This window comes from Trachinotus anak, unplaced genomic scaffold (assembly GCF_046630095.1).
Source record: "Trachinotus anak isolate AG129_WGS33_773 ecotype Australia unplaced genomic scaffold, CSIRO_AGI_Tana_v1 ptg000013l, whole genome shotgun sequence".
NCBI lineage: Eukaryota > Metazoa > Chordata > Actinopteri > Carangiformes > Carangidae > Trachinotus > Trachinotus anak.
This window is the reverse complement of record NW_027273864.1, coordinates 20592320-20615918: the sequence shown is the minus strand read 5'-3', so window position 1 is coordinate 20615918 and position 23599 is coordinate 20592320. Positions and strand designations below refer to the sequence as shown.

Sequence of the window (23599 nt, the reverse complement as noted above, 5' to 3'; positions counted from 1 at the left end):
AAATAAGCTTTAAATTTCATTATACATTTTTCCAAATAAACACCCTCCAAGGTTGTCAAGAATAGGGATTATTGAGCAAAAATATAATAAATATAATTAAAGTAATGAGATACACTGTGATCATCTTATGTCTACTGATATGAGTTCTGTTGTAACTGGATGAGCGATTTGCCTGATTGAGAATAGGACATTTTCTTAAACCTGTAGCTACATGTAGCAGGTAATAAATTAATCTGATCTAACAGCTTTAATTGCATTTATCTTAAATAAATCTACCTTGCATTTCAGCCTACTTATCTAATTAATTTGCATTAATTTGCATTAATACCACAGTAGATTAAAATACCGATAGTGAGCATCAGATAAGTACTTTTATCTTGCATAACCATTTTCCTCAATAATATTTTTGCAGGAAATAAGTAGGCTATCCTTCAATTTGAGGGACACAACATCACTCACCGTGCAGCGACGAGATGACAGCTCAGTTGTGTTTCTGTGGTAAACTGCAGACACGGCAGGAGTTGCGTCTTTAGATGGTTTGCTGCGCTTTTCTCGTTGGGCGAACAAAAATATTGAAAACTTCACATAAGTTACAGGCTGGGAAGCTCAGAGGAGAACCCCGCCGTGCACTTTTGCAAATTAACAGTCATACAGTGCCATTAACTTGCTCGATACAGTCCATGCCTCTACAACCTCCGGGCTCTTTAAGCGGATAAAAATATAGCTTGCGCTGAGTGGGCTTGCTGCTTTAAGATTGGCTGTAATATGATTTTACACCGGACCAATCAGAGGAGACGACGCTGTGGTGCGCACATTTAATCACAACATGCCGCCCGGAGTGCAATGAGCAAACACGAGCGGCGCATCCCGCCCGGCGGCACCACGGTGTAACTAAAAACACGCACGGCCTCTGTGCAGCGAATTTACGCGACAGGAAATTATTTATGGGAGATGTAGTTCTTTAAGCAGACCGCTGCCGTTTCTGACAACGGCACAGACGCCCTTCCAAAACTACAGCCCCGTCATTTGTAGCAGGGCGGACATTGCTTGCATCAGCTCGGGCGAAGTGGACGGCACTCGCCGGCAAAGTTACCACGAGCAGCTGCTTGTCTTGTGTTTAAGTAAAGATTGTGTCACTATTGAAGCCAGCCATCGGTCCAAACACAGCGCAGCGACTACAAGCGACCAAATGAAGCTCTTCGTAAGTGAAGGCAACCCTCACTGCCTGAAGGTGTTAGCCGCATTAGAAGTGACTGGAGTTCAGTGTGACGTTCAGTATGTCAACCACGAAGGTAAGAAAGCATGATTAGCCTTATGTTCATCTGTGGACCTAACAGCAGCTGTCTTTGGTTAAATCGTTATATGTAAAGTTTTGTTTTGTCAAGTTTGAGCTAAATGCGCGCTGTAACTGACGGTTGCTAGTATGGGATAGCATGCTAGCTGTGAGTGACAACTGCCTGTCAGCGTCAGCCGCGATGACTGGAGTGAACAGTCAACCTGTGTCTACGTCTGAGAAACAGCTAGAAAAGTCTCTTTTTCCGCACATCACTGCTTTGTTTGTCTTATTGTAGCCGTGTATGTGCAGCTCCACGCAGCCTTTGTTTATCTTTGCATTGCTACAGGTGTTGAGCCTTTACCTGTACTACCTTAGTACTTCCAGCTCATTTTACACAGAAAAGAAATCTAAGAAATGATACATGATGTCCTGAGGTAGATGTAGTCCCTGTTTATTTCAGTCAACTCCAATACCAGTCATGTTCAAAATATTCTAGCACTTACTTTTAAAATCTAAAAAGCACCTAAATTACACAATCCATTCACAAATGACCAAATATTTTGTCTGTCAGTGTTGTGGGAAGTGGAAAACATTTTCCAAAGCAAAAGGACTGATTTGGATCTGCCGGAAGTGTTAGTTCAACATCTGATCTGGCAAACTATATGGACAGTCAGGTAGTACCAGAGAGCAAACCTTGACACACCTTAACCCAAGGACCTGAAAACCTATTTAAAAAAAAAAGAAGAATGGCTTGTTTAAAGAGAAAGGAAAAAAAAAAAGGTCAACATGGCAAAAAACCAGGTTGGCTTTGTGAATTCACCCATCAAAACCATATTGTAACTTGTCTGTCTGTCTTGTCTGTATGGTAAACTTATATTGATTTAAACAAGATCAAATGTCTCTATGCTAAGCTTAATATTGATTTAAACAAAATCAATTCTCATCCCTCCATTAATGGTCATGTGACTAACATCTGACCCACTGTTCTGATCTGTAGCTCACAATGTTTTCAAAAAACAGGCTGTTTTAATACAACAAATCCACTCGAGGCACTAGTACAACAACGAGTTTAAGCTGGTGTATTGTTATTGACACAGAATACAGCTGGATCATCTGGGCTGTATATACTCTTGCTTACTCATTATTCTTGGAGACTTAGGTATTTTTAACCAAGTCATTGTCCAGTGGAACATCATCAAGGAAAGGAATTAGTTTCTAATTCAATGGTAATTCACCCCAGCCTCAGGCTTATGGCCTGATTGTCTCAGACATGTGAGAGATGCTTCTCTCCCAGGCCCAGATGTGTGCTAGTCCTCCTTGGGAGCTGGATCACAGAGATGAATAAACAGGACCATCTGGCAGGCAGTCACAGTCCATGAATAAAATGGACTGTACCCAGAAATATGAATGTATACTTATAGTACTATGTTGCAGTTGAAACATTCTTTAATCAATAGCAGATTTTTGTTATTCATCCATTGTTTTATACAAAGTCTGAAATATTACACATTTATTAAGGTTAATGTAATTTAGAAAAATAAATGTGTGATACCTGATGTATTCAAGCTGCATTAAATGTATTGAATCTTGAGCCACTATAAAACCAGTGAATTGAACCATCAAAGTAAAAAAATCTATAAGAAATGTCATCAGAACCCTCTCCTGTGGTGATCTGCCCTGAGTTCTGATGAATTCCAGATTAAAAAGATCAAATCCTTGACCTTCAGTTTGCCCCGTGTGTTCTTCGTGCAACATTCAAGTAACTTTGCTGATAAGTATTGAGGCTGGGAATGTGATCTCAGGATTATCCTGGAAGTATTTGAGGAGCATCATGTTATTACTTGTTGAAGTTGCAATGTTGAATTCAAATACCATCTCTGCCTAGAATCGGTGGAATAAATAAGGTGTAATGTACTGCAAATGGATGTAGACTTTTCCTCTCTGTCTAAAGACAAAGCCATTAGAAAGAGTTTGTATCAGGGTGTAACATCGGGTAAAGAATCTAGTCTAACCTGTCCAGAAACATGCAAACAGACATAACAGTTGTATCTGCTGTAATGTATTTTATTCATGATTATCTAAACAAACTCATGATCTCTTTTTCTGTTTTGTTTCTTAGACACAGTGGTGCCCTTCCTTAGCCGTCCAGCTTTGCCAGCCCTGCTCCTGCCTAGAGGACAATACCTTTTCAGCTCAAATGCCATCTGCCAGTGAGTAGACTGCATACATGGTCCTTCCTGCTTGGTCATTTATGAATGTCATTGCCAATAAGGCATGAATGTGAATGTCACTGCCTCTGTACAACCTCTCAGACATCCAAAATTCTAAAGGGTCAAATAAAAAATATTTTCACTGAGCTCAGTTTGTACGTAGCCATGCAAACAGCTTTTGCTTTAATTTTCCAGGCTTTATTACTCTGAGCCCTAAATTGGAATTTTTCTTCACCTCTTTTGTACTTTTTTTCCAGCTGAAATCTCTAGGATCCGTATCTCAAAACCTAGATAAATAAAAACAAAACTATCTGCATGGCTATATACCATTAGAGGTAAAGGGGAAAAAAAAGTTTTTTGTAATTTGGTACTTTGTAATTTAGAGGTAATAATATAAACTAAAGCTCACAACAGTAGAGTGTAAAAATAATTTCATCAATAACGTCTTACTGATATTTAGGATTTGTGTTACTTTACATTGCAGCAAAATCTAGAGGCACAAATTCCTGTTGAAACTAAACAAGCTGAAACTGTTTGAAAGGACTTTGTTCTTTTTTTCCCCCACGATATCAGATACCTGTTTGAAGTAAATGGACAAGAATCCAGTGAGCTTTGCAGTCAATGGCTTGAATGGGAGGCCAGAGATCTACAGGTAAACTCTACAGACCTTTTAGTTTGGTTGAAAACTGTTGTACAAAACACTAAACCTCTTTTGAGATGCAAACTGTTTTTGTACTGTCTTTTATACATAATCCTCTGACTGTGCTTCAGTGTGTTGCCAAAGGGGACATAAATCCATGCAGCTAATTGATTAAACATACACTCTCAAAAGAACAATGTACAGAGACCAGTGTAAAGAAATCTAACCTTTCTTAACCTTAGTCACACTTCTTTGATTTACTGCTTGATCTAATGTCATTTGATCAATTGTAATTAACCTCTGTTTTGTCTTATTTGTGCAGCCGTCACTGCTGGTGGCTCTTCACATGGCAGTGCTGCAGGGAAAAGGTTCAGAGGTGTCTAACGTCCTCCAGGGGCCTCTAAACTACTTGGACCAAAGCTTAAGCAAGGGGAACACGCCATATTTAACAGGGGTACGGTATGAAAATCTCCTGTTTAGCTGTGCAATTTCTTATTTTCCTCTGCCCATTCAGTTTCCAAATACACTCACTCAAACAAAGCCTTTTCAGTCTATTTGATATATGATCAAGTCAAAAGTTCATGATGCCTCTTTGGAAGCTCAGCTGAGTTTTACTGAGCGCCTCCTGTGTGCCCCATCAGGCTCCTCGGGCAACATTTCTTTTTCTCCTCTTCTTTTTTTAACAGCTGATGCTGAGCTAGTGATGCATTTTTAAGTTAAAAAGATTCATCTGGGGAGGAGGTCCCTTATGTTGCAGATGTGCCCTAAGAGAGTGTGTGTGTGTGTGTGTGTGTGTGTGTGTGTGTGTGTGTGTGTGTGGGTGTGTGTGTGTGTGGGTGTGGGTGTGGGTGTGGGTGTGGGTGTGGGTGTGGGTGTGGGTGTGTGGTGGGGGGGTCAATTCTCTGTGGTATATGCAGCCCCTGTGGCAATAAGTCATCTACGTCTGTCATATATTTCATGTGTGCAGAAACATGATTTGTTAAGTCTCTTGGTGAGCTGCATGGCTTGGAAGAGGAACCTGTGTTAAGCTAAAGAAAAACTGTGGCACGCAGACACAATGAGGCAATTGTAGCAGTGTATATGGTCCATATTTAGCGAGACGCAAGCACAAAACCGATTCATGCTGAAAATAGTCTTCCTCATGGTTCTTCTGTCGAGACAAAGTCACAGCGGGTTGAAATGATCCCTCTTCTGCATTGTTTACAGCTTTCGAAACAACAAGCATTTAGATTTCTGATGGGATGACTGAAAGGGACACATGGGAGGTGCTTTAATTACTTTAAGAAATGATGTTCATTAAACTGTGCTGTGTTTAGGAAGCTGTTTCGGTTGCTGATGTTGTTTTGTGGGCCGCGCTCTACCCCGTTTTATCTGACTCGTCACTAACACTGGGTAAGTAGTGGTAAATGTTAAAAGCCTTTGTTGGTGGTCATGCATAAGCTCTCCATCCATTAACTAATTGTTTCCTTTTTAAATACCTCAGCTTCCTCCCTGTTTTCATTTGTCAATTTTCTCTTCTTTTTTCCTTTTATTACCTTCTTCCTCCATTTTATCTTTCAATGTTTTGTTTCTGATTTCTCCTCCTCTATGTTCAAACAATCCTCACTGCAAACCTTCACTTTTTGCTTCTTTTCGCGCTCCTATTTTCACGCCTCTACCATTTCTGTGCCCCTTTTTGTTTTCACAGGTGAACGCAAGTCTGTGAAGGCTTGGTTTGACCGTGTGGCTGCTATGCACAGTTGCCAGTCTGCTGTTCAGAAGGTGCTGCGGGGAAAAGGCCTGCAGGGCATGAAGAGCTACATGCAGAGGCAGCCTGCCCCTCAGAGCAGCCACTGCAGAGACACACAGCCATGCAACAGCAGCCCTGCTGAGGTATCTGCTAGATCATCAGGATAACTATTAGACTTAAAGCATTCTCACCAAACTAAAAGCATTCAGAGGTGGTGACTACATTTGTGCTCATGCCCCAGGGAACCCTGCGAGGTTTCCAAGAAGATTTATTGTCTTTTTGTTTTCTTCAAGCTATAGATGCACAAACAAAACACCTTCCAAGACGTGTATTGTCACACATTTCTTTTCTCACATTTTCACTCCTTTTCTTCAGAGGAAGAAAGTTAAAGCATTCAGACTTGAATTCACCTCTCTTGAACTAAGCAGGGCTCTCTTGTCGAGCAGATGTGATCTTCGGGTGAGACTTAACCTAGCTCTATTAAAGCTAAATTAACACCTGTGTTAGGATATAGAACGTGCAGCATGTAGAGGTTACATCACTATTTCTTTATCCTCCACTCTCTCTCTTGTGTAAGCATGGGAGGATTTGAACAGGTGTCAGTCAAATTTAGCTGCACGAGTTGTGGCTCCTTGTCAGAGGAGGTGGGAGGATGAGTGGATCTCAGATTGCCAAGTGCCTTTGGGTTAAAGGTCGAGAGGTCAGGTGGGGAGCGTGTAACAATAAAACACACCATTCAAAAGAAGAAAAAAAATCATCCTTTTTTGTCTCTTTGATTGGGTGGTTCAGTGAGAGAATGGTTCACTTGCAGTGTATTGTTCCTTTGTCAGTATTTGTGAAATATAACTGTTGTTGAAAGACTCGTAGAGTTTATACAGTGACACTGGACACAAAAACAAGTTTGTGCACAAACTGCAGTGTCTCATGTTGTGCCTTTTCTGCATCATGTTGAACTGGAGAGCATTTTGATGTTATGATCTATAATAGTTTTCAGGGGCAATGAACTTTTTGGTTTGTTGACCAAACTGTCCAAGATTGAAAAGATTGATTGAAATGATTTTTAGGACATGTAGGCATTCAGACCTTTTATCACACCTTATTTCTGGGCCATATTGATAATCTTGCACAAATTGAAATGGATAAAACAGCTGGATAAAAAAAACCCATACATATTGGTAAAATATCTGCTTGTGGAGATTACCAGCCTTACATTTTGGTTTCAGTGTAATTCCCTGTTAACATATTCTCTATATCCTCCTCCTTGTTCAGTGTGAAGAGGGAGAACGTGTGGTTTCAGAAGAGGAGATGGAAGCTGCTGTTCTCACCTGGAGCAGAGATTTGAATGTTGGCCCACCGACTAAGGAGAGACAACACCCTGTGTAAATACTTCAGCGTGCCTTTTTCCCAATCTAGACACTAAGTAGATAGTCGGAGTTGTGTGCAGTGAATGTATACTGCTTGTTGTTGTAGGATGTCATAGAATAACATCTTTCTGAGCCTGATACAAATTCAGTTCTGTTTTTTATTTCTGTCAGTTTGCCACAGGAGGGGAAGCGAAACATCATGCTGACCAGTGCCTTGCCTTATGTCAACAATGTCCCCCACCTGGGTAACATCATCGGCTGTGTGCTGAGCGCTGATGTCTTCTCCAGGTAGGAATCTCTGTCTTTTCTCTCTATATATTGGTGCTAGAAAACTACTGATAATTGTGAAGAAAACATTCATTCTTGCGGCAAACACATTTTTATATTTATATTCCCAAAACATACTGGCATTTGCATTATTGTATTTAACAGCTTTCTGATTATTACAAGGAAAGCTTTCTATCATACTCTTCCTCACCAACAAGTTGCACATTATCTCATTTTCTGCCTCACCTTATTCTCACTGTTATTCACCTTGTATCTCTCCATCCTCTTATTTCTTGATCCATTCCCGTAATTTTTTTTTCACTCTTAACCTCTGTGTCCTATTATTGTTCCACTTTCTCCATCTATCCATCATCTTCTTCAAGGTATGGCCATCTGCGAGGCTGGAACGTGCTGTTTGTGTGTGGCACAGACGAGTATGGCACAGCTACAGAGAACAAGGCCAGAGAGGAGGGCCTGACACCGCAGCAGATCTGCGACAAGTATCACGCCATTCACTCCAGCATCTACAAGTGGTTCCAGATTGACTTCGACTTCTTTGGCAGAACCACCACTGAGAAGCAGACGGAGTAAGTGAAGGCATGGAACGAGGCTGTGTTGGTCTGCTTAGGGCCAACAGTGAGGAAAAAATGAAATCTGCTGATATGGGAGAAATTAAAGACAAGGTTTTTCTTTCAAAAATCAAAGATAAACTGCAAAGCTAAAGATGTAGTTAAACACACTGGTCCTCACCTGAGTTGGAATTGTTTCTGGTGGTGTTTGGCTTTGGTATGAAATAACACGTTTCCATGTGATTTAGTATAAAATTACATAACATAGGATTACTATAATCTTGCTGTAAATACCGGGGTGGACGTCTAGCCCTTGCAACCATACATTCTGCTTTACTTAATCTCAGAGATTATTGAGCATGATTGTGGAATGTAGGTTATTGCTTACTTTTCAGAGATTTACAAAATAAATACACTAAATCTTATTAAATGACATTTGTTTCTACACTGTAGTTAAGGAACAACATGTCTGGAACTACAATTGACACCTGTCACTTATGAATTACTCAAATAGCACACGTAAACTAAACCAAGGGTTGTGTGTGAAGGTAGATTTGGACAGACAGATAAGGCTCCATTTTATTTTAATAGTCTGGTAATCTATTCATGCAAGAAACTTTTTTTTGTAAATCAGGCGAAAGGAAAGATACTGGCAAGGTAAATCTATTGTAAAGGTATCAATTTCATAATATGGATGAGGTAATCAAAGTCTTGTTTTTTTTACAGTGTTATGTTATGTTGACTGTTGCTCTTAGGAATTGTTGAAGCCAAGAAAGTAATGGAGTGGGTGTGATTTGCAGTCAGCGAGCAGTGCAAGGCTCTCATCACTGTATGGATAAACTGTCAGATTATTTTTCATTTTATATTGATATTCAAATAGGACATTGTAAGACGATGGGTTTACCTTCTTCAATATGGAAATGGGAAACAAAAGAGAGACATTTTTCTTGAGTAAAAATTAGACTTCAATCCTTGAGCTTGGACACTGAAAAGGGTTACAAAGATTACAAAGCTGAAAACTCTTGTTTTAGCCTTTGCTTTGATAGAGAACAACATAAAAGGCACAAGCACCAAATTCTTTGAAAAGTGAAAACAGCCCACAGATTAAAGACTTTTTACGTGATTCATGAAAAGTGCTTTGGATGTAAGGTTTTAGTTTTACCAACCCAAACTCAAAATCAAAGATTACTGCTAGATTTGTTTTTTTGTACCATTTTACTTCATATGTCCTTAAGTAAATCAATAACACAGTCTCTTTCATTCAGGTGAGAGGAGCCCAGACTTCCTTTATTGTTTTCTAATGGTACTTGTTGATATTGTCAGAAATTGTGGAATACTGTAATACATGTTTATTGAGCTAAGCAACTAAGATTAAAATTGATATTTTGTCCGGTCACTCAGAACAAGATGGCATCATCTAGTATGCACCAAACCAAGCCATTACAAGCTGTGACTGAACCCAATTAAACAGGCTCAACAGTGATTAGTATATAATAAGTAAATAACTTCTTCTAATACAACATAGAATCATAATTTGGTTGCAAAAAGTGAGAAATAGTAGAAGTATTAGTTTTCAAAAATTAAATATTGATAAATATTCTTCGTTCAGGTAAAAAATATTTATTTTTTATTGATTTGATTACTGTAAAAGTAACGTAAAGTTCAGCAACAACAACATGAATACACGTTGCAAATGATCCTTTGGGTATTTCAGTACAAATTTCAACCAAATTCAGAAAAACTTGCCGTTGGATCACACCAGCAGCGACGCCTTTGAACATGTTAAGGTTCTGACCAGTGAATACTCAGTACTTAGTACTATATTATGACATGAGTACTTGGCACACATGGGTTGGACACATCTTCCAACTCAGCCTTCATTATGATCTCAACTACACAAAATCTGTCCATAGACAAATTAACACCTGCCAAAGTACTTGAAACATCCACTGTGGTACCACTTTTTGCCGTGATCAAACTCATAAGGTGAAAATGATAACAGCTACACTCTTGCTGCTGACAACAAGAAATTGATGAGGCTTAGAATACACATGGAGAAAATAACAAAAATGATAGAAAATTACCTCAGATGACCAAACTTAAAGTATTTGGAGTGGAGCTGTAGGATTTTGCAAGGTCCCATGAATTTAATATAAGTTTTCACATGCATTTTTTTCAAGAAAATCCATTATATCAACTGGGAAAGGTTCTGAGTTCTGGGTGAGTTGGCATTGAATGACCCACAGGGCAAAAGAGAAAAATCTTTCTCTTGCATCACAGACACAACCCTCGAAGAATCTTTCAACCATCTCTTTCCTCTGTTATATTTTCAGGATAGCTCAGAATATTTTCTGGCGACTCCACGAGCATGGATTTCTTGTGGAAGACACGGTGGAGCAACTGTGTTGTGAGAACTGTCAGCGTTTCCTGGCTGACCGCTTCGTAGAAGGCATCTGCCCTCACTGCAGCTACCCAGAAGCTCGTGGTGATCAGTGTGACAAGTGTGGGCGGCTCATCAATGCTGTGGAGCTCAGGGTGAGTTTGGAGGAGCAGACTGCACATCTGAAGTGATTATAAAGGCCAAGAGGAGGGATTGTCATGATCAGTCTCTCGTGATTGTAGCCACTGATGACGATTAAGAGAATGATAGAGGTAGAAGCTGAAACATCATTTTACTCTTTACATCTAAATATATATTAAGGGAGAATTTGTATCCTGACACTGAATGGAGTCTGTGATGCCACCTGCACCATATATCTAATATGCATCACTTATGCATCACAAAAGGACTTTCTACTTTGGTATATAACTCTTAATCTACAAATACAGACTTTTGATCAGAGAAGCAAACACTACAGCCCTTCATTTACTGTTCATGTAGCATTGTGGTTGCACTGCAACCGTGAAATTATTTGGACAGAATAATGTACTCCTCTAAATAATAAATTCAGATTTTAAAAATCAGGTTAAATTTTGCTTAATCAGTGTTGATCATTGTTGTCCCCTCCAGGAACCCCAGTGTAAAGTCTGCAGGCAGACTCCAGTCATCCGCTCGTCCAAACATCTGTTCCTGGACCTGCCAAAGGTATGCTTTTCTAACTGCATTGTAATAGCTTCAGTTGTCCATTTTCTAGTTTAGACAGTGTATTTTTTGGGTCACAGGAATGGAGACAGTAATCCAGTTTAGTGAGTGTAAAGTAGCATTCGAACTCAGACAGCTTACCCTTACTCAGTGCAGTTACTGCTGTGGTAATTTTACAATATAAATGGTTTTGCCCTTACTAGAGCTGTGGTTTAGAGTAAGACATGAGGACACCTTAGACAGCATTTTCATTCTCTCTCTTTCTCTCATGCAGCTAGAGACTCAGTTGGAGCAGTGGCTGGAGAAGTCAACCAGCACAGGAGACTGGACAGCAAATGCCAAACAGATCACTCGCTCCTGGCTGAGAGATGGACTCAAACCTCGCTGCATCACCAGGGACCTGCACTGGGGAACACCAGTACCTCACCCTGACTTTAAAGAGAAGGTCTGGTATTGTCATATAGACTTAAAAAAAACAATATAATTTTTCACGTTACAGATGTTGGCGTTAGATTGCATTTGTTTTTAGTTTGCTATTTCTGCATGCTGTGGAAAAGATGCTCACACCACTGTAATGAAACATAATACAGCCCTACTGCTCAGCTGTATTACCTGCTGAGAAAATAATGAATGCAGGCACTTAATATCTAAGGTCAGGTTCCTAATTAAACATGGAAAATGACAATGCACTTATTTAACTGTTTACAAATCCTGCATTGACTGATGATACTGCAGCCCTCTCTAATGCCACACTCGTGCCTCACTGGAAGATGATCTAGGTCTGGCATGTCTTAACATGTCTGAACAGTGACCATTTCTTTGAGTGCACACATCTGAAATGTTTTTCCACACAGAAACTCATAAGGACATTTGATTTCACACTTGCTGTTGTAATGAGTGATTATATCTATGTCTTTGTGCATCTTATGCAATGCAAATATTATCCGTTGTTAATCATGACTCTCTTTCCACTTCTGCAGGTGTTCTATGTGTGGTTTGACGCCCCGATTGGTTATCTGTCCATAACTGCCAACTACACCGACAAATGGGAAAAGTGGTGGAAGAATCCTGAGCAGGTACCAGCTCCGAGCCCACGCCTCAAGCACATACTGTCACTGAATTTATGAGCCATACTGATGGACAAGTTCAGCACAGAATGGATCTGATAGTTTTTTTCATTGCCCAATCTGGTCTTTTACACTGTCCGCACAATGTAAATCCCAGCCCTATATAACCCTAATGTGAAAGAGAGGAAGATATAACCTTGTTGAAAGCAGAATACTGCAGGTCGATGCAGTTCTTCTAGACTCCTCCCCCCTGACAGAGGTCTCAGCACAATCAGTTTTCTTGATTTTTGTCATACATGATGCTCCATCATCCTTACTTTGAAAAGTAGAACTGTTTGACATTTTGTGTGTACTTGTGAGTTTCATATTTTAAGATTTCACACCCTGCTTCCCACACATACAGTAATAAATGTCAAGCTGGAAATGTGCTAGTTAGCTACTTATCACTTTGTTAGGCCTCATTTGACTGCAACTTGATTAAAAAGACCTAAACCCTTACAGATTAAAAAAAAAATTATCATATCTTCTGCACTCACAGTGACTCATCTCATCTTTCTCCATCTAAAACCACAGGATTGAGCTACTGTTATGTGTGTGTGATGGCCTGTATTTGCAGAGAGAAAGAGAGATGGGGATGGGGTTGGGGTTGGGGGATGGGGGTAGTTGATAAGCCCTCTTTGAACTGGATGATCTCATGATGATCTAATATGATGTCATCCTCACCATGCATTGTTGTGTCTCCCCCACCAGGTGGAGCTGTATAACTTCATGGCCAAAGACAATGTGCCATTCCACAGTGTGGTGTTCCCCTGCTCCCTACTGGGAGCTCAAGACAACTACACTCTGGTCAACCACCTCGTTGCCACTGGTAATCACTTATTTCATCTGAATGATTTCAGTGGTTGATTAATCATCAGTATTTTGTATTATTAGAGTAATATTGGGGTTCCCAACAGATCTTAAAATGTTTTTTAAAACACTCTAAAGGCACATTCCAGTTTTGTGGTTAAGCAACAGAGACATCATGAATGGTCACATTCACACTGGATATTGAGGTTCAGCTCTAACAGAGACTTATGCTCTAACCTCCCCACAGAGTATCTGAATTATGAGGACACTAAGTTCTCCAAGAGCCGTGGTGTTGGCGTGTTTGGAGACATGGCAAAAGATACGGGCATCCCGTCTGATGTGTGGCGGTTCTACCTGCTGTATGTGCGTCCAGAGGGACAGGATTCAGCCTTCTCCTGGGCTGACATGGCTCTGAAGAACAACTCTGAGCTGCTCAACAACTTGGGCAACTTCATCAACAGGTTGGTGATAGTTATGTGTTTTGATATGGATTCCTGCTTCCCACATGTGATTAGCAAATAGTAGGATTTACCCCGACAGTGAGGAACCTACTGTCCCCAGTGACCCTAACAAGATAACCTGCACCAATCTCCTTGTATCTTTAACACAAATTATACTTGTTCCGTGACTTTGTGACATTGCTTTCTCATTGTTTCTTTCTATTTTAATTCTTTTGATCTGTTCAGATCAGTCACCAGTGAATTAAAAAATGGAGCAATCCACCTCAAGTGCTCGTTTTTTTTACATAAGTTTCCCTCAAAAAGTAAACGTGCAGCAAAACTGTCATCCGGTCCAATTACTAAGTTTTCAGATTGTTGTACTCATAGAAAAAAGTCTGTTAGAGCAGTAACTATTATAAGAGGTTCACCCTAGTTTTCTAAATTTGTTTGGGATGGCGTAATTTAGCCCCAATTTCATTGCCTCAAATGATTTTTAAAAGATCAGGGTTAAATCCCACATCAAAGATTTTTCTCAGCAGCTTTTTTTCAAAGTACCTTGATCTTCAAAATTGGTCTCGGGCAGCAGCGTTGATGCCTAATTGGTTCAAAAATATCTTGTAGATTGCATCCAGCCTAAGGTGCTGGAGGTAGAAAGTATTCCGCTTTAGAAAAGAAATTCTGTCCTTGCCTGGATCCAGTCACTAAATCACTGCATTGTTAGCGACAGTGTGTCCATCTTATTCCCTGCCTGTTCAAATTCATGATGTTCATGGTGTTTCAGCTAATTACTGCTCAGTTCAAACATTTGTGAACAATCTGACAAATAATCATCTTGACAAATTGAAATGGGTAAAACCTTACTTAACATTTACCAGCAGCAAACATTACTTTATTGATTAGGTCATTTTAACCGTAAGAATATTGGTCTTTATCTTTTTTCAGGATGAAAAACAAACTTCAGGGCTTAGCAGCTAATTAAAAGACAAAAAACAAATTAAGAATGCCGGTCACACAAAGTTCATGCTCACACATCAAAATCACAGTTCACTGTAAATTTGACAGTCATGTCAAAGCAGTTTGGTTCAGCAAACCTTCCTCAGAGCCTGAGAGATGTGTAAAATATAGAGCAGTTTGTTGCATCAGACATGATAAAAACTTTCTCACTACAAACATCCTCCTGATGTACACGTAAAACTCAGTGCAAACCTTACTGGCTCCAGACACGGGTACAATTTAGAGGCAATATAGGAGATGTGAAGAGGCTCAATGCAGTACACTGTTGTGTTAGTGTACACTAGCAGAGCACTGTATTACATCTGACAACAAAATCTATAATTTATAAACAATTAGCAAGTCAAGTAACGTGCCCTTCCCTCGCTTTGCTCTCCTTCTCTCCCTGCTTCTCTTGCTGCCTTTCTCTCCCTGTTCACACATGTTTCCCTGACCCCCTTCCCCCTCTCTTTTTTTTTTTTTTTTTTATCTGTCTCATTCAAACCCCCTGCTCTCCTCCAGAGCTGGCATGTTTGTCACTAAGTTCTTTGAGGGTTGTGTGCCTGCAATGGAGCTACAGCAGGAAGATAAGAAGCTGCTGGCTTTGGTGGGCTGGGAGCTGCAGCAGTACATCCAGCTCATGGACAAAGTCAAGTAAGACCAGTCGAATCACATGCCTGTCAAAAGCAATGATAGAGGGATGATGGTGGGACTGAGGGGGAAATTCATCAACTTAAATGAAATTACTTTTAAGAAGTTAAATTGTGCTCATCTTCAATTAGTTATATTCAGTGATTTAAAGCCATTAAATGATCAAAGGTGTATGTAAATTGGCAGATTAGTTTTATATCACTAGTTTTAAATTGTCAGTTGTATCATCATCATTAGCTGTATCACGACACTAAAGGTAAAACGTTATTGCATAAACCCATATTTGGACTTTATACTTACTCATTAATAGATTCTGTACCAATGGCTTTGTTCACACAACCACCTTAAATCAGGATTAACAGCTCCTGTCATTGTTATGCTATCATCAAATGTTCCACCAGAATCCGCGATGCTCTGAAACACATCCTGAACATATCTCGCCATGGCAACCAGTACATTCAGGTCAATGAACCCTGGAAGAAGATCAAGGGGGGAGACACAGAAAGGTGAGATGTCCTTGACCAACAAACTCAATCTCTGTCTGTGTAATTCCATTCTCCATTCTTCCATTGCGTGTGTGTGTGTATGTAAATTACTGTTTTGTGTTAAAGAAGAGGTTAACCACGTGCCTAATGAAAAATTACTCACTCATTCACCATCATGTGTCTCTGAACACAGGAAAATTAAATTTGACCTTGCAGAGACTGAATTCATAAGATCAGTTCTTAGACGAGAAAAATGTTTGTTCGTACAGAAGTGAAACTCTTTGTCCATTGTCAGAATAATTTAAAAATTTAGACTCATGATTGGTTCAACTGACTGACTGATGCTTTTCTATTTGCTCCCTTCAGGCAGCGTGCGGGCACAGTGACTGGTGTCTCTGTGAACATTGCCTGCTTGCTGTCAGTGATGCTGTTGCCTTACATGCCAACAGTCAGCCAGACCATCAGGGATCAACTCAACGCCCCTCAGGCTTGCATCAATACCATGTTGCAGGGTACTGGCACCTTTGTTTGTACGCTGAAAGCTGGCCACCGCATCGGCACCGTGAGTATGACCTGAGAAAGTACACGCTGTTCATACATGTGCAGACACACAAAACTGTGGAGCGTCCAGTATGTTGACGCTGGGTGATACAATGAGGACGCAACAGTCTGTCAATATTTCAATACTCTGGAGGACATTGTAGTCGTGTGAACACACATACATGCACTTAAGAATAATAGTGTTTCTAGGCCCTTAGCTTTCGAACACCAAGTTTCTCTCAGGCCACTTGTCCCTTCAGGCTTAATTGTTGTGCCCTGTGTCTGCAGCAGCCTGCCAACGCTGCATTCAGTCAGGCTATAGTGATTCATGACTGATGTCTCTGGACAATGAGCAGCAAACAACACTTTTTTCCAATGTCACACCAAGACTACACAATGCTTATATGCACATAACCTCTCTGATAAACCGCATCCTTTATCATCAGAGTATTCCCGCATTGGAGAGTGGCGATCATGAACAACACTGCAAATTTCTCATAAATAGTTATCTACTTACTTACATAATCCTCTTTGTTCAAAGACGAGCGCAGAGCCTCCAAGTTAAATTTTCCAGCTACGCCGGCCTTGGGCTGGATCCACAATTGCAAATTTTTTAAATATTCGTGCATATATTTTTTTGAATTTCTACCTTTATTTCCCTGCCAATGTGTTTTATTCCCAGGTTAGTCCGTTGTTCCAGAAACTGGAGGCGGACCAGATCGAAGCTTTAAAGAAGAGATTTGGTGGACAGCAGGTATTTGATGTTTATGATGCCTAATGGTCTTTGCATTCAGTCAGGTCTTGTAGTAATATATGTTGACTATTTATGAATAATGAAATAAGAAAGAATTGATAATGTATAGCCGTTCACATCCCTTTGTCAGACATCAGGAATCACAAATTGTACTTAATTTGAGTAACTGCCTTTTGAAACATGATACAGACCAAACACACAATAAATGTTTAAATTGTGTATCAAGCATCCATCATATAGATTAAAAAATAATTCCTCCCTAAACCTTCTTCTCAACTGCCTGCCTCTAGCCTGAAGATGAACCGCCCAAAAAAAAGGTATTGAGTGGTATTGGTTTGTGTGCGAGTCCACAGTAGTGCCGCTGTGTCAAACTGCACGCCTTCACTAACACTAGCTCATCCTATGTCCTCGGGTTTTGAGTTTTTACTCATCTCTGTGTGTCCAGTGTGATTCACTGTCCATTCACACATCATGACTCATAAAATCCATCTGACATTTAGAGTGATGAGTGTTATTGTCTGTAATGAGGTAAGAATTTTCTAGAAAAAATAACCATCAAATCGCCTCAGACTCAAACATCTTCATGTGTCTGTTTCCACCCTCAGACGACAGCGCAGAATGCTGCCAGCACTCAGCCTGCCGCTGTGCCAGCTCCTGCTGCTCCTGCTGCTGAGGTGGCGACGGTGAACGGAGTGGACCCGGAAAAAGCCAAGCAACTCACTCAGGCTGTGACCGAGCAGGTGAGATCGTTGGCTGGTGGCAGCACACCGTTGATTTGTCAACTGCAAACCTAATTCTTACATTTTAAGTTATTTTGGAATCAATAATCAGTTATTAGATCAGTATTGTACTGTGAGTTCCATTGTTTTCAGTTAGAGTATTTTAATTGCCTTGCTTTTTATTAAAATCGTTATTCTTAGAATTGGAAAACAAAACGGGTGCTATCTTCCGTGATGAACGAAAAATTCTCAAAAAATGAAATCATGCACGTAACGAACGGCCACAGAAATAAATAATGGTTAATTTTATAAGCTACATTTAATTAGTATTTTATTTTGTAATTGTGCCTGAATTTGTATTTTTTAAATTCAAAATTGTTTTATCTATATAATATTATTACAATCTTTGAATTTAACATTATACTTTCTCTGTAAATACAGCGATGAAATATTTGGTAATACGATGTTTAACTCTTTATTTCCAAACCCAGACAGATGCCTGTAATTGTAAACTCACAAATTTACGCTTTGTGTATTTATTATTTGACAAGTAAGCGTACAATCTCCATTTGTCCATACAAGCTTGACAATTTAATCAAATCAGATTTAGGTGTGAAAAATCAATTATACTCTGTTTTATGTATCGCAGGGGGACAAGGTGCGAGCACTCAAAGCCCAGAAGGCAGAGAAGGCTGTGATCACAGCAGAGGTGGCCAAACTGCTGGACCTTAAGAAACAGCTGGCTGTGGCTGAGGGAAAGAGCCCTGAGCCTGCACCTCAGAAGAGCAAGAAGAAGTGAGAGAGGAGAAAAAAATGGAAAATAAAATGATGGAGGTTAGTCAGAGGAAGGGAAGAATAGAATGGTTTGAGGTAAGATAGTGGAGAATGGGAACAAGATGTACACTAAGAGAGATGAGGGTATTAGCTTAAGGCAAAGCCGTGACAGGATCTAAGACAATGTGGTATTGGCACTGAGGACTAATGAAATGCTGGATGGGCCGATGGGGAAATGAAAACACACAAAGAGAGAGTCAAATGAATACAGCTACAGAATGGAGGGATTTTTCCAAATCCCTACACCAAAAGAAACTGATTTTATACTCTCCCCGTGATAAAGTCAGCATACGATATTAGCATTGGAAGGTGTGTTGCGCATTTAAAGATGTTTTTTATATCCTCTGGAAAATAGTTTTTTTTCTTTTTTGCCATTTGCTACAAATACCCTTTTTGGATCCAGAAAAGAAATTAAGTTCAGCTAAAAACTGTCTGTACTCTCCCCTACCCCTGTCTAGTTTACACTATTTTCTCCAAAAACAACCATTCATACACAGGTCATTAACAAGGGAAATGAATAAATATTACATGACACAAAAAAATTGCACTTTTTTTTTTTTTTTTTATTGCAAATTTTGGATTACAATGATGGACAAAATAAATGGTATGGTAAAATACATGTATTTGATGCCATCAGTGATAAAATCCATGCATATTATTCTACAATTAACAATTTATTTGACTACAATGAGAAAATAATGGTGAATATGTTGGCATATTACAGTACAAGCCATTACAGTACAATTGTATATATTACAGCGTTGTATAAAAATAGTAAATCAGGGTAGAACAACTTAATAATTCTACCACGAATTCCCATAATGATAGAAAAGGTCAGCTTAGAAAGTATAGCCGGGTTCTACTTGCTTTATCTAAATACACATACACACAAGCCATGGGTTAAAAAAGTAAGAAAGGGTCTGAATTCTCTCCCAAAAAAAACACTCTCATTCTCACACTGCACTGGGCACTTTCAAACTTTTCCTGAGCTCATAAACTCTCCACAAATTGGGGCAAATAATCTCTGCTAGCCAGATTGCAGCCCTTAAAGTAGGAGTTACAATTTATTGCAAAATGGTGGGAACGGATGACAATGAAATGCACTCTCTGAATTAAGTTCCTTTCTGTCCTACATACAAATCAGCAAATGCTCATAACTGTTATTTCTACCATCCTATGTGAAGAAACTTAGTGTTAGGCATTTTCAAAAATGACAAACATTCATCAGAACCTCTGTATGATTTGCACTTTGAGCTGTCTGTTTTTCCTTTTCCTTAATACATGCTGTGTCTTTTTATTTGCCGCATTGCTGTTGCAGCCCTTTCTCCCTGTGCCTTGTCTTGTCTTGACTTTCATCACTTTCCTTCTTCTTGCCATCTTCAGCTCTCTTTTCCAAAAATCCTCTTTCTTATAAATTTTCTTTGGTTTCCATCCTTTTCTGTCTAAGAGGCATTTCATGTGACTACCATGTTACACCTTTCCCCACCACTGCTTATTCCAATTGTGTAGGACCTGTCATTTTTTTTTTTTTCTTACTCCTCATCCTCATTTCCTGGTGTTGACTAGTCTCTCTATCAAGGCTCTACGTGTCCTCTGTACCTCCTCTCCCAGCCTTTCAATCTCCGCTTTCAAGCGCTCGTTCTGCTCTGTCAGCTCCTGTACCTTCCTCTCGTTCTCCTGCTCCCTTTCTTTACGACTCTTTTTGGCAGATGAGTAAGATGAGGATGTGCGCTGTGTGGAGGAGGCGAAAGAGGACAAGGCACCATTGGTCCTCTCGCTGGTGGTCCTCTTGCGTTTTCCCAGGCGGGAGGATGGGTAGACGGAGGGAGAAGAGACAGGTGAGGAGGGAGAGGAACAATTCTGAGATGGCGACTGGGAGGCGGAAGAGGAGCAGGATGGAGAATCGGGGACACAGGGCAGTTCCTCCTCACTGGCTGAGGGAGATGCAGGATGGACATTATTAGCCTGGTGGTGTTGATGGTGGTGGTAATAATAGCCACCACTGATCACGGCTCCACTTGCATCCACCATTCCCACTCCTCCTTCACTCAGCAACTCAAAGAACTCTGGAGGCAGCAGGTCACTGCCACCTCCTGCCACACTATCTCCACTTCTCCCACTCTCAGCCTCCGCCCGCCGCTCTTCTGTTACCGCTGGACTCATGCAGGAGGAGGAAGAGGAGGATGATGATGATGAGGTGTGATGCAGGGGCTGGGTGTTGTGGATCTCCTCTGTTGCCCTCTGGACACCTTCGCCCCACGTCTGGCTTCCGTCAGTCAGCCATGTCAGAGAACAACTCTCCAGAACATCCAGAAACTCCGGCTCCTTCTATGAAACACAAGGCGGAACACACAAAGCACAAAGCTGTCAAAACATGTCAAATATTGCAGTATAAATACACATCACCTAGTATATGAATTGATTGTTTTTTCGCAAAACAGTAAAACTTAAAAAAAAAAGATATTAATGAAAACACGACCGGCGAAAAACACTCACACTCATTGTGGGTGTGAAAGCCATTTCGCTCTTCAAGCTACTGACCTCGGTGCATGTGGGGGCACGTGCCAGTTTTGCCCCTCCCGTGTCGGAGCCCAGAATATCCTGCAGGTCCTCATACCACGCCTCCAACTCTGCACCACACAACGGCCCCACGCCAGGGGGGTACGGCGGGGGCAGGTGTAGCCACTCGGCAGTCATCTCGCCAATCAGTCGCAACGCACAGATACTCGGCCACACGGTTCACACTGGACCTGAGGGGGGCACCCGTCAGACATAGGAAGGATGGGAAAAAGGGAGGGATGAAGGGAAGAGGGCAGAGCAAACGCAAGTTAAATGACTGACACATCACAGTAACTCCGCCTTGTTCAATTTGATCGTCACAGCTCTGCAAACGGTTACGGTTTGTAGGTATGCAGGGATGAAGGATGGTGCATGTGTATCATTAATGAGAATGCTGCAAGAAGCCTTTATCTGTGTAATTATTTACGCCATGATAAAAAAAAAAACTAGACCAAAGTACAGTATACTGTGTAATCCACTTAAATGTGAAATGGAATAACAGTGACACTAAGTGAGTAAATGACTGTACTGCACCAAAATTGCTGATAGAGGAATTTGAAGATGTATAAAAATTTCAATAACTCAATATCCAGGATTGTTAACATTAAAATTAACAAATTAAAACTAAATTAAATCAAAATCTTAACTTCACAAACAGAAAGCATTCAGAATGTCAAATATGAGAGGACCAATTTACCTTTAGAAAGTCTCTGTTAATCAAGTATGCCAATTTGTTGGAGATAGCTTGTCCCAACAATTCTGAAAGAAAAAAGTTTTTGATAGGTTAGTCTTAAAAATGGGAAAAATCTGAAATTTGCTGAGATTTCAGAATCAAGATGATGATTTGCACAAGTAGAGAGCAAGCCTAGTTTGAAAACAAAAGGTGCCTGGAATAAAACATTAATAGCTGCTTTGGAAATAATTGAAAATTAAAATAATGATAAAACAAATAAATAGTCAGTAATTGTTCAAATTAGTCAATAAGGATGGAGAAAATAAAATCCCTGTCACTTGATTCTAGTAAACAAAGACCAAAATGTTCTCCACTGCGCCCCCTGCTTTCTCCGGTCCTCAAAACACGTTGGGATCGATAAACAAGTGGTTAAAAACGACGAGTAAATCCTAATATCGATCTCCCCAAGCCTGACAGCAGCATCTGCTGCTTTTTAAAATTGCTTATAGCTGTCCAAAACAAACCATCAAAAAAATAATAAAAATGATAAAATCATAATAAAAATTTAATATAATCATTGCAGACAAAGCTTGTAGCTAAATATATAATATAAATAAGGATTTCCGCTTTACCCCCATCCTTAAATAGATGTAGCGTTGAAGTGATGTGAATTACTACGTTACAAAGTGATTAAAAAAATAAGAGGAAGAAAGAAAAGAAGAAATCCTCCTGTAACTTGATGTCAAATGTTCCCGTAGGAGAGCGACCGTGCAGGCACTAAAACTTTGTTTTGGTTAATATGTACATATTAATTTTCTTTGGCAATTATGTTTCATTCAGAATACATATTTTCTTTTCTTTTTTTTTTTTTTTTTTTTTTTAAAGTAACACTACATGTCCACTCTAAGCCAAGATAATTACGTCATGGAAATGTAAGTCCAGCAGGAAGACTGGGCGAAACAAAAGGAAACGACACAAAAAAAGAAAATAGTGGGTTGGGAGGGAAAAAGTCAAAATAATAGAAACGTCCGTTCATTCAGTGGTAAACATTTACTCCAAACGGGTTTGTGTTAACGTGTGAAGAACAAATACAGCTGTCAAAAATGAAAGCCGTTCAGTTTCGAGTCAACAGCCCCACCAATTCACTGTCAGACGCCACACACACACACACGGAGTAGAATAAAATCTTTTATACGTGTTGAAATGAAGTGACACCTAAAAATATAATAACTAAGTCGTAGCTGCAAAATTGACTAAATTCCTTTTGAAACGTGTGACACTGTCACCAAGTCAAAACCTCAAAACTTGCTAGCTGTTAGTCCGCGTGAGCTTAACAACTTGGCAAACGGACTGGACAACACATAAAAACAACTCGATGTAAATTGTGATTGATTAAGACAACTGTTTTTCTAAAAATGGCACTGGGATATCTGCCAAAAGCATGCACTTTTTTTTTTCCTTCCAGTACACCACACCACTTCGAGTTACCCGTTACTCCGTGAAACACCGAAAAACATCGACTAACTACCAAACAAAACTATTAACGCGTATCTCCACTTACCCTTTTTCTTTTATTCGCTCGCCTTCTCGACTGTCTTGAACACGAATGTGGATAGTTTAGTAAAAATTGGCGATAGCTCATGTTAACCATTGTTCAGTCTTGACGTCTGAATGTGATTTTTCGGAAACTCCCGGCGGTGTTTATATTGAGGGAGCGGCCAACCGAACTATGCATGGGAAGGTAGCTTCATCACAACCTAACACAAAGTGTGAACGCTGACGTTCTAATGGTCCAATCGGAAGAGCGGAGTTGAGATCTTCTCCTTGGCGACATCCAATGGGGTGGCCCGAAATCAGCACTGAGGCGGGCACGTCTGTTGTCGTCTCAGCTGGTTGTTCTC

General features: G+C 40.1%; 3 protein-coding genes across 6 annotated transcripts in view; 1 reads left to right on the top strand and 2 right to left on the bottom strand.

The window, feature by feature from the left end:
* The window catches only part of arhgap9 (Rho GTPase activating protein 9), a 38922-nt gene extending 38208 nt beyond the window's left edge, over nt 1–714 (bottom strand). For 2 of the 3 annotated variants that reach the window (XM_071495418.1, XM_071495419.1), the window contains exon 1: nt 460–601. The gene's annotated coding sequence lies outside the window, so the exon portion shown is untranslated. Of the gene's footprint in view, nt 1–459 lie in introns of all 3 variants that reach the window. The other variant, XM_071495417.1, reaches the window with a different exon arrangement.
* Nucleotides 715–985: 271 nt separating this feature from the next.
* On the top strand, nt 986–19008 carry mars1 (methionyl-tRNA synthetase 1). Of its 2 annotated transcripts, XM_071495416.1 has the most exons (22): nt 986–1292; nt 3396–3486; nt 4060–4138; nt 4449–4580; nt 5443–5518; nt 5814–5998; nt 7125–7234; nt 7391–7507; nt 7870–8073; nt 10389–10590; nt 11066–11140; nt 11412–11582; nt 12118–12213; nt 12955–13072; nt 13301–13514; nt 15006–15137; nt 15536–15640; nt 15986–16181; nt 16842–16913; nt 17204–17230; nt 17519–17653; nt 18282–19008. In XM_071495416.1, the coding sequence occupies exons 1-22, from the start codon at nt 1190–1192 to the stop codon at nt 18429–18431; spliced, it is 2790 nt and encodes a 929-aa protein (XP_071351517.1). In that variant the 5' UTR covers nt 986–1189; the 3' UTR covers nt 18432–19008. The 2 variants fall into 2 exon arrangements, with proteins under 2 accessions (XP_071351517.1, XP_071351516.1); XM_071495415.1 differs by lacking the exon at nt 17204–17230 and having other exon boundaries at nt 1051–1292.
* ddit3 (DNA-damage-inducible transcript 3) lies at nt 19009–23396 on the bottom strand. The gene is made up of 4 exons (XM_071495420.1): nt 23260–23396; nt 21723–21784; nt 21008–21216; nt 19009–20794 (listed from the first exon to the last, which is right to left on the bottom strand). The coding sequence occupies exons 3-4, from the start codon at nt 21161–21163 to the stop codon at nt 20012–20014; spliced, it is 939 nt and encodes a 312-aa protein (XP_071351521.1). The 5' UTR covers nt 21164–21216; nt 21723–21784; nt 23260–23396; the 3' UTR covers nt 19009–20011.
* Between the last annotated feature and the right edge of the window lie 203 nt (nt 23397–23599).

Coding starts and splice junctions, on each gene's coding strand:
- mars1 (XM_071495416.1), top strand. CDS start 1,190: ATGAAGCTCTTCGTAAGTGAAGGCAACCCTCACTGCCTGAAGGTGTTA. Junction 3,487..4,059: donor AGCTCAAATGCCATCTGCCA/GTGAGTAGACTG, acceptor CCACGATATCAG/ATACCTGTTTGAAGTAAATG. Junction 15,641..15,985: donor AAGGGGGGAGACACAGAAAG/GTGAGATGTCCT, acceptor TGCTCCCTTCAG/GCAGCGTGCGGGCACAGTGA.
- ddit3 (XM_071495420.1), bottom strand. CDS start 21,163: ATGACTGCCGAGTGGCTACACCTGCCCCCGCCGTACCCCCCTGGCGTG. Junction 20,795..21,007: donor GTGCCCCCACATGCACCGAG/GTCAGTAGCTTG, acceptor TGTGTTTCATAG/AAGGAGCCGGAGTTTCTGGA.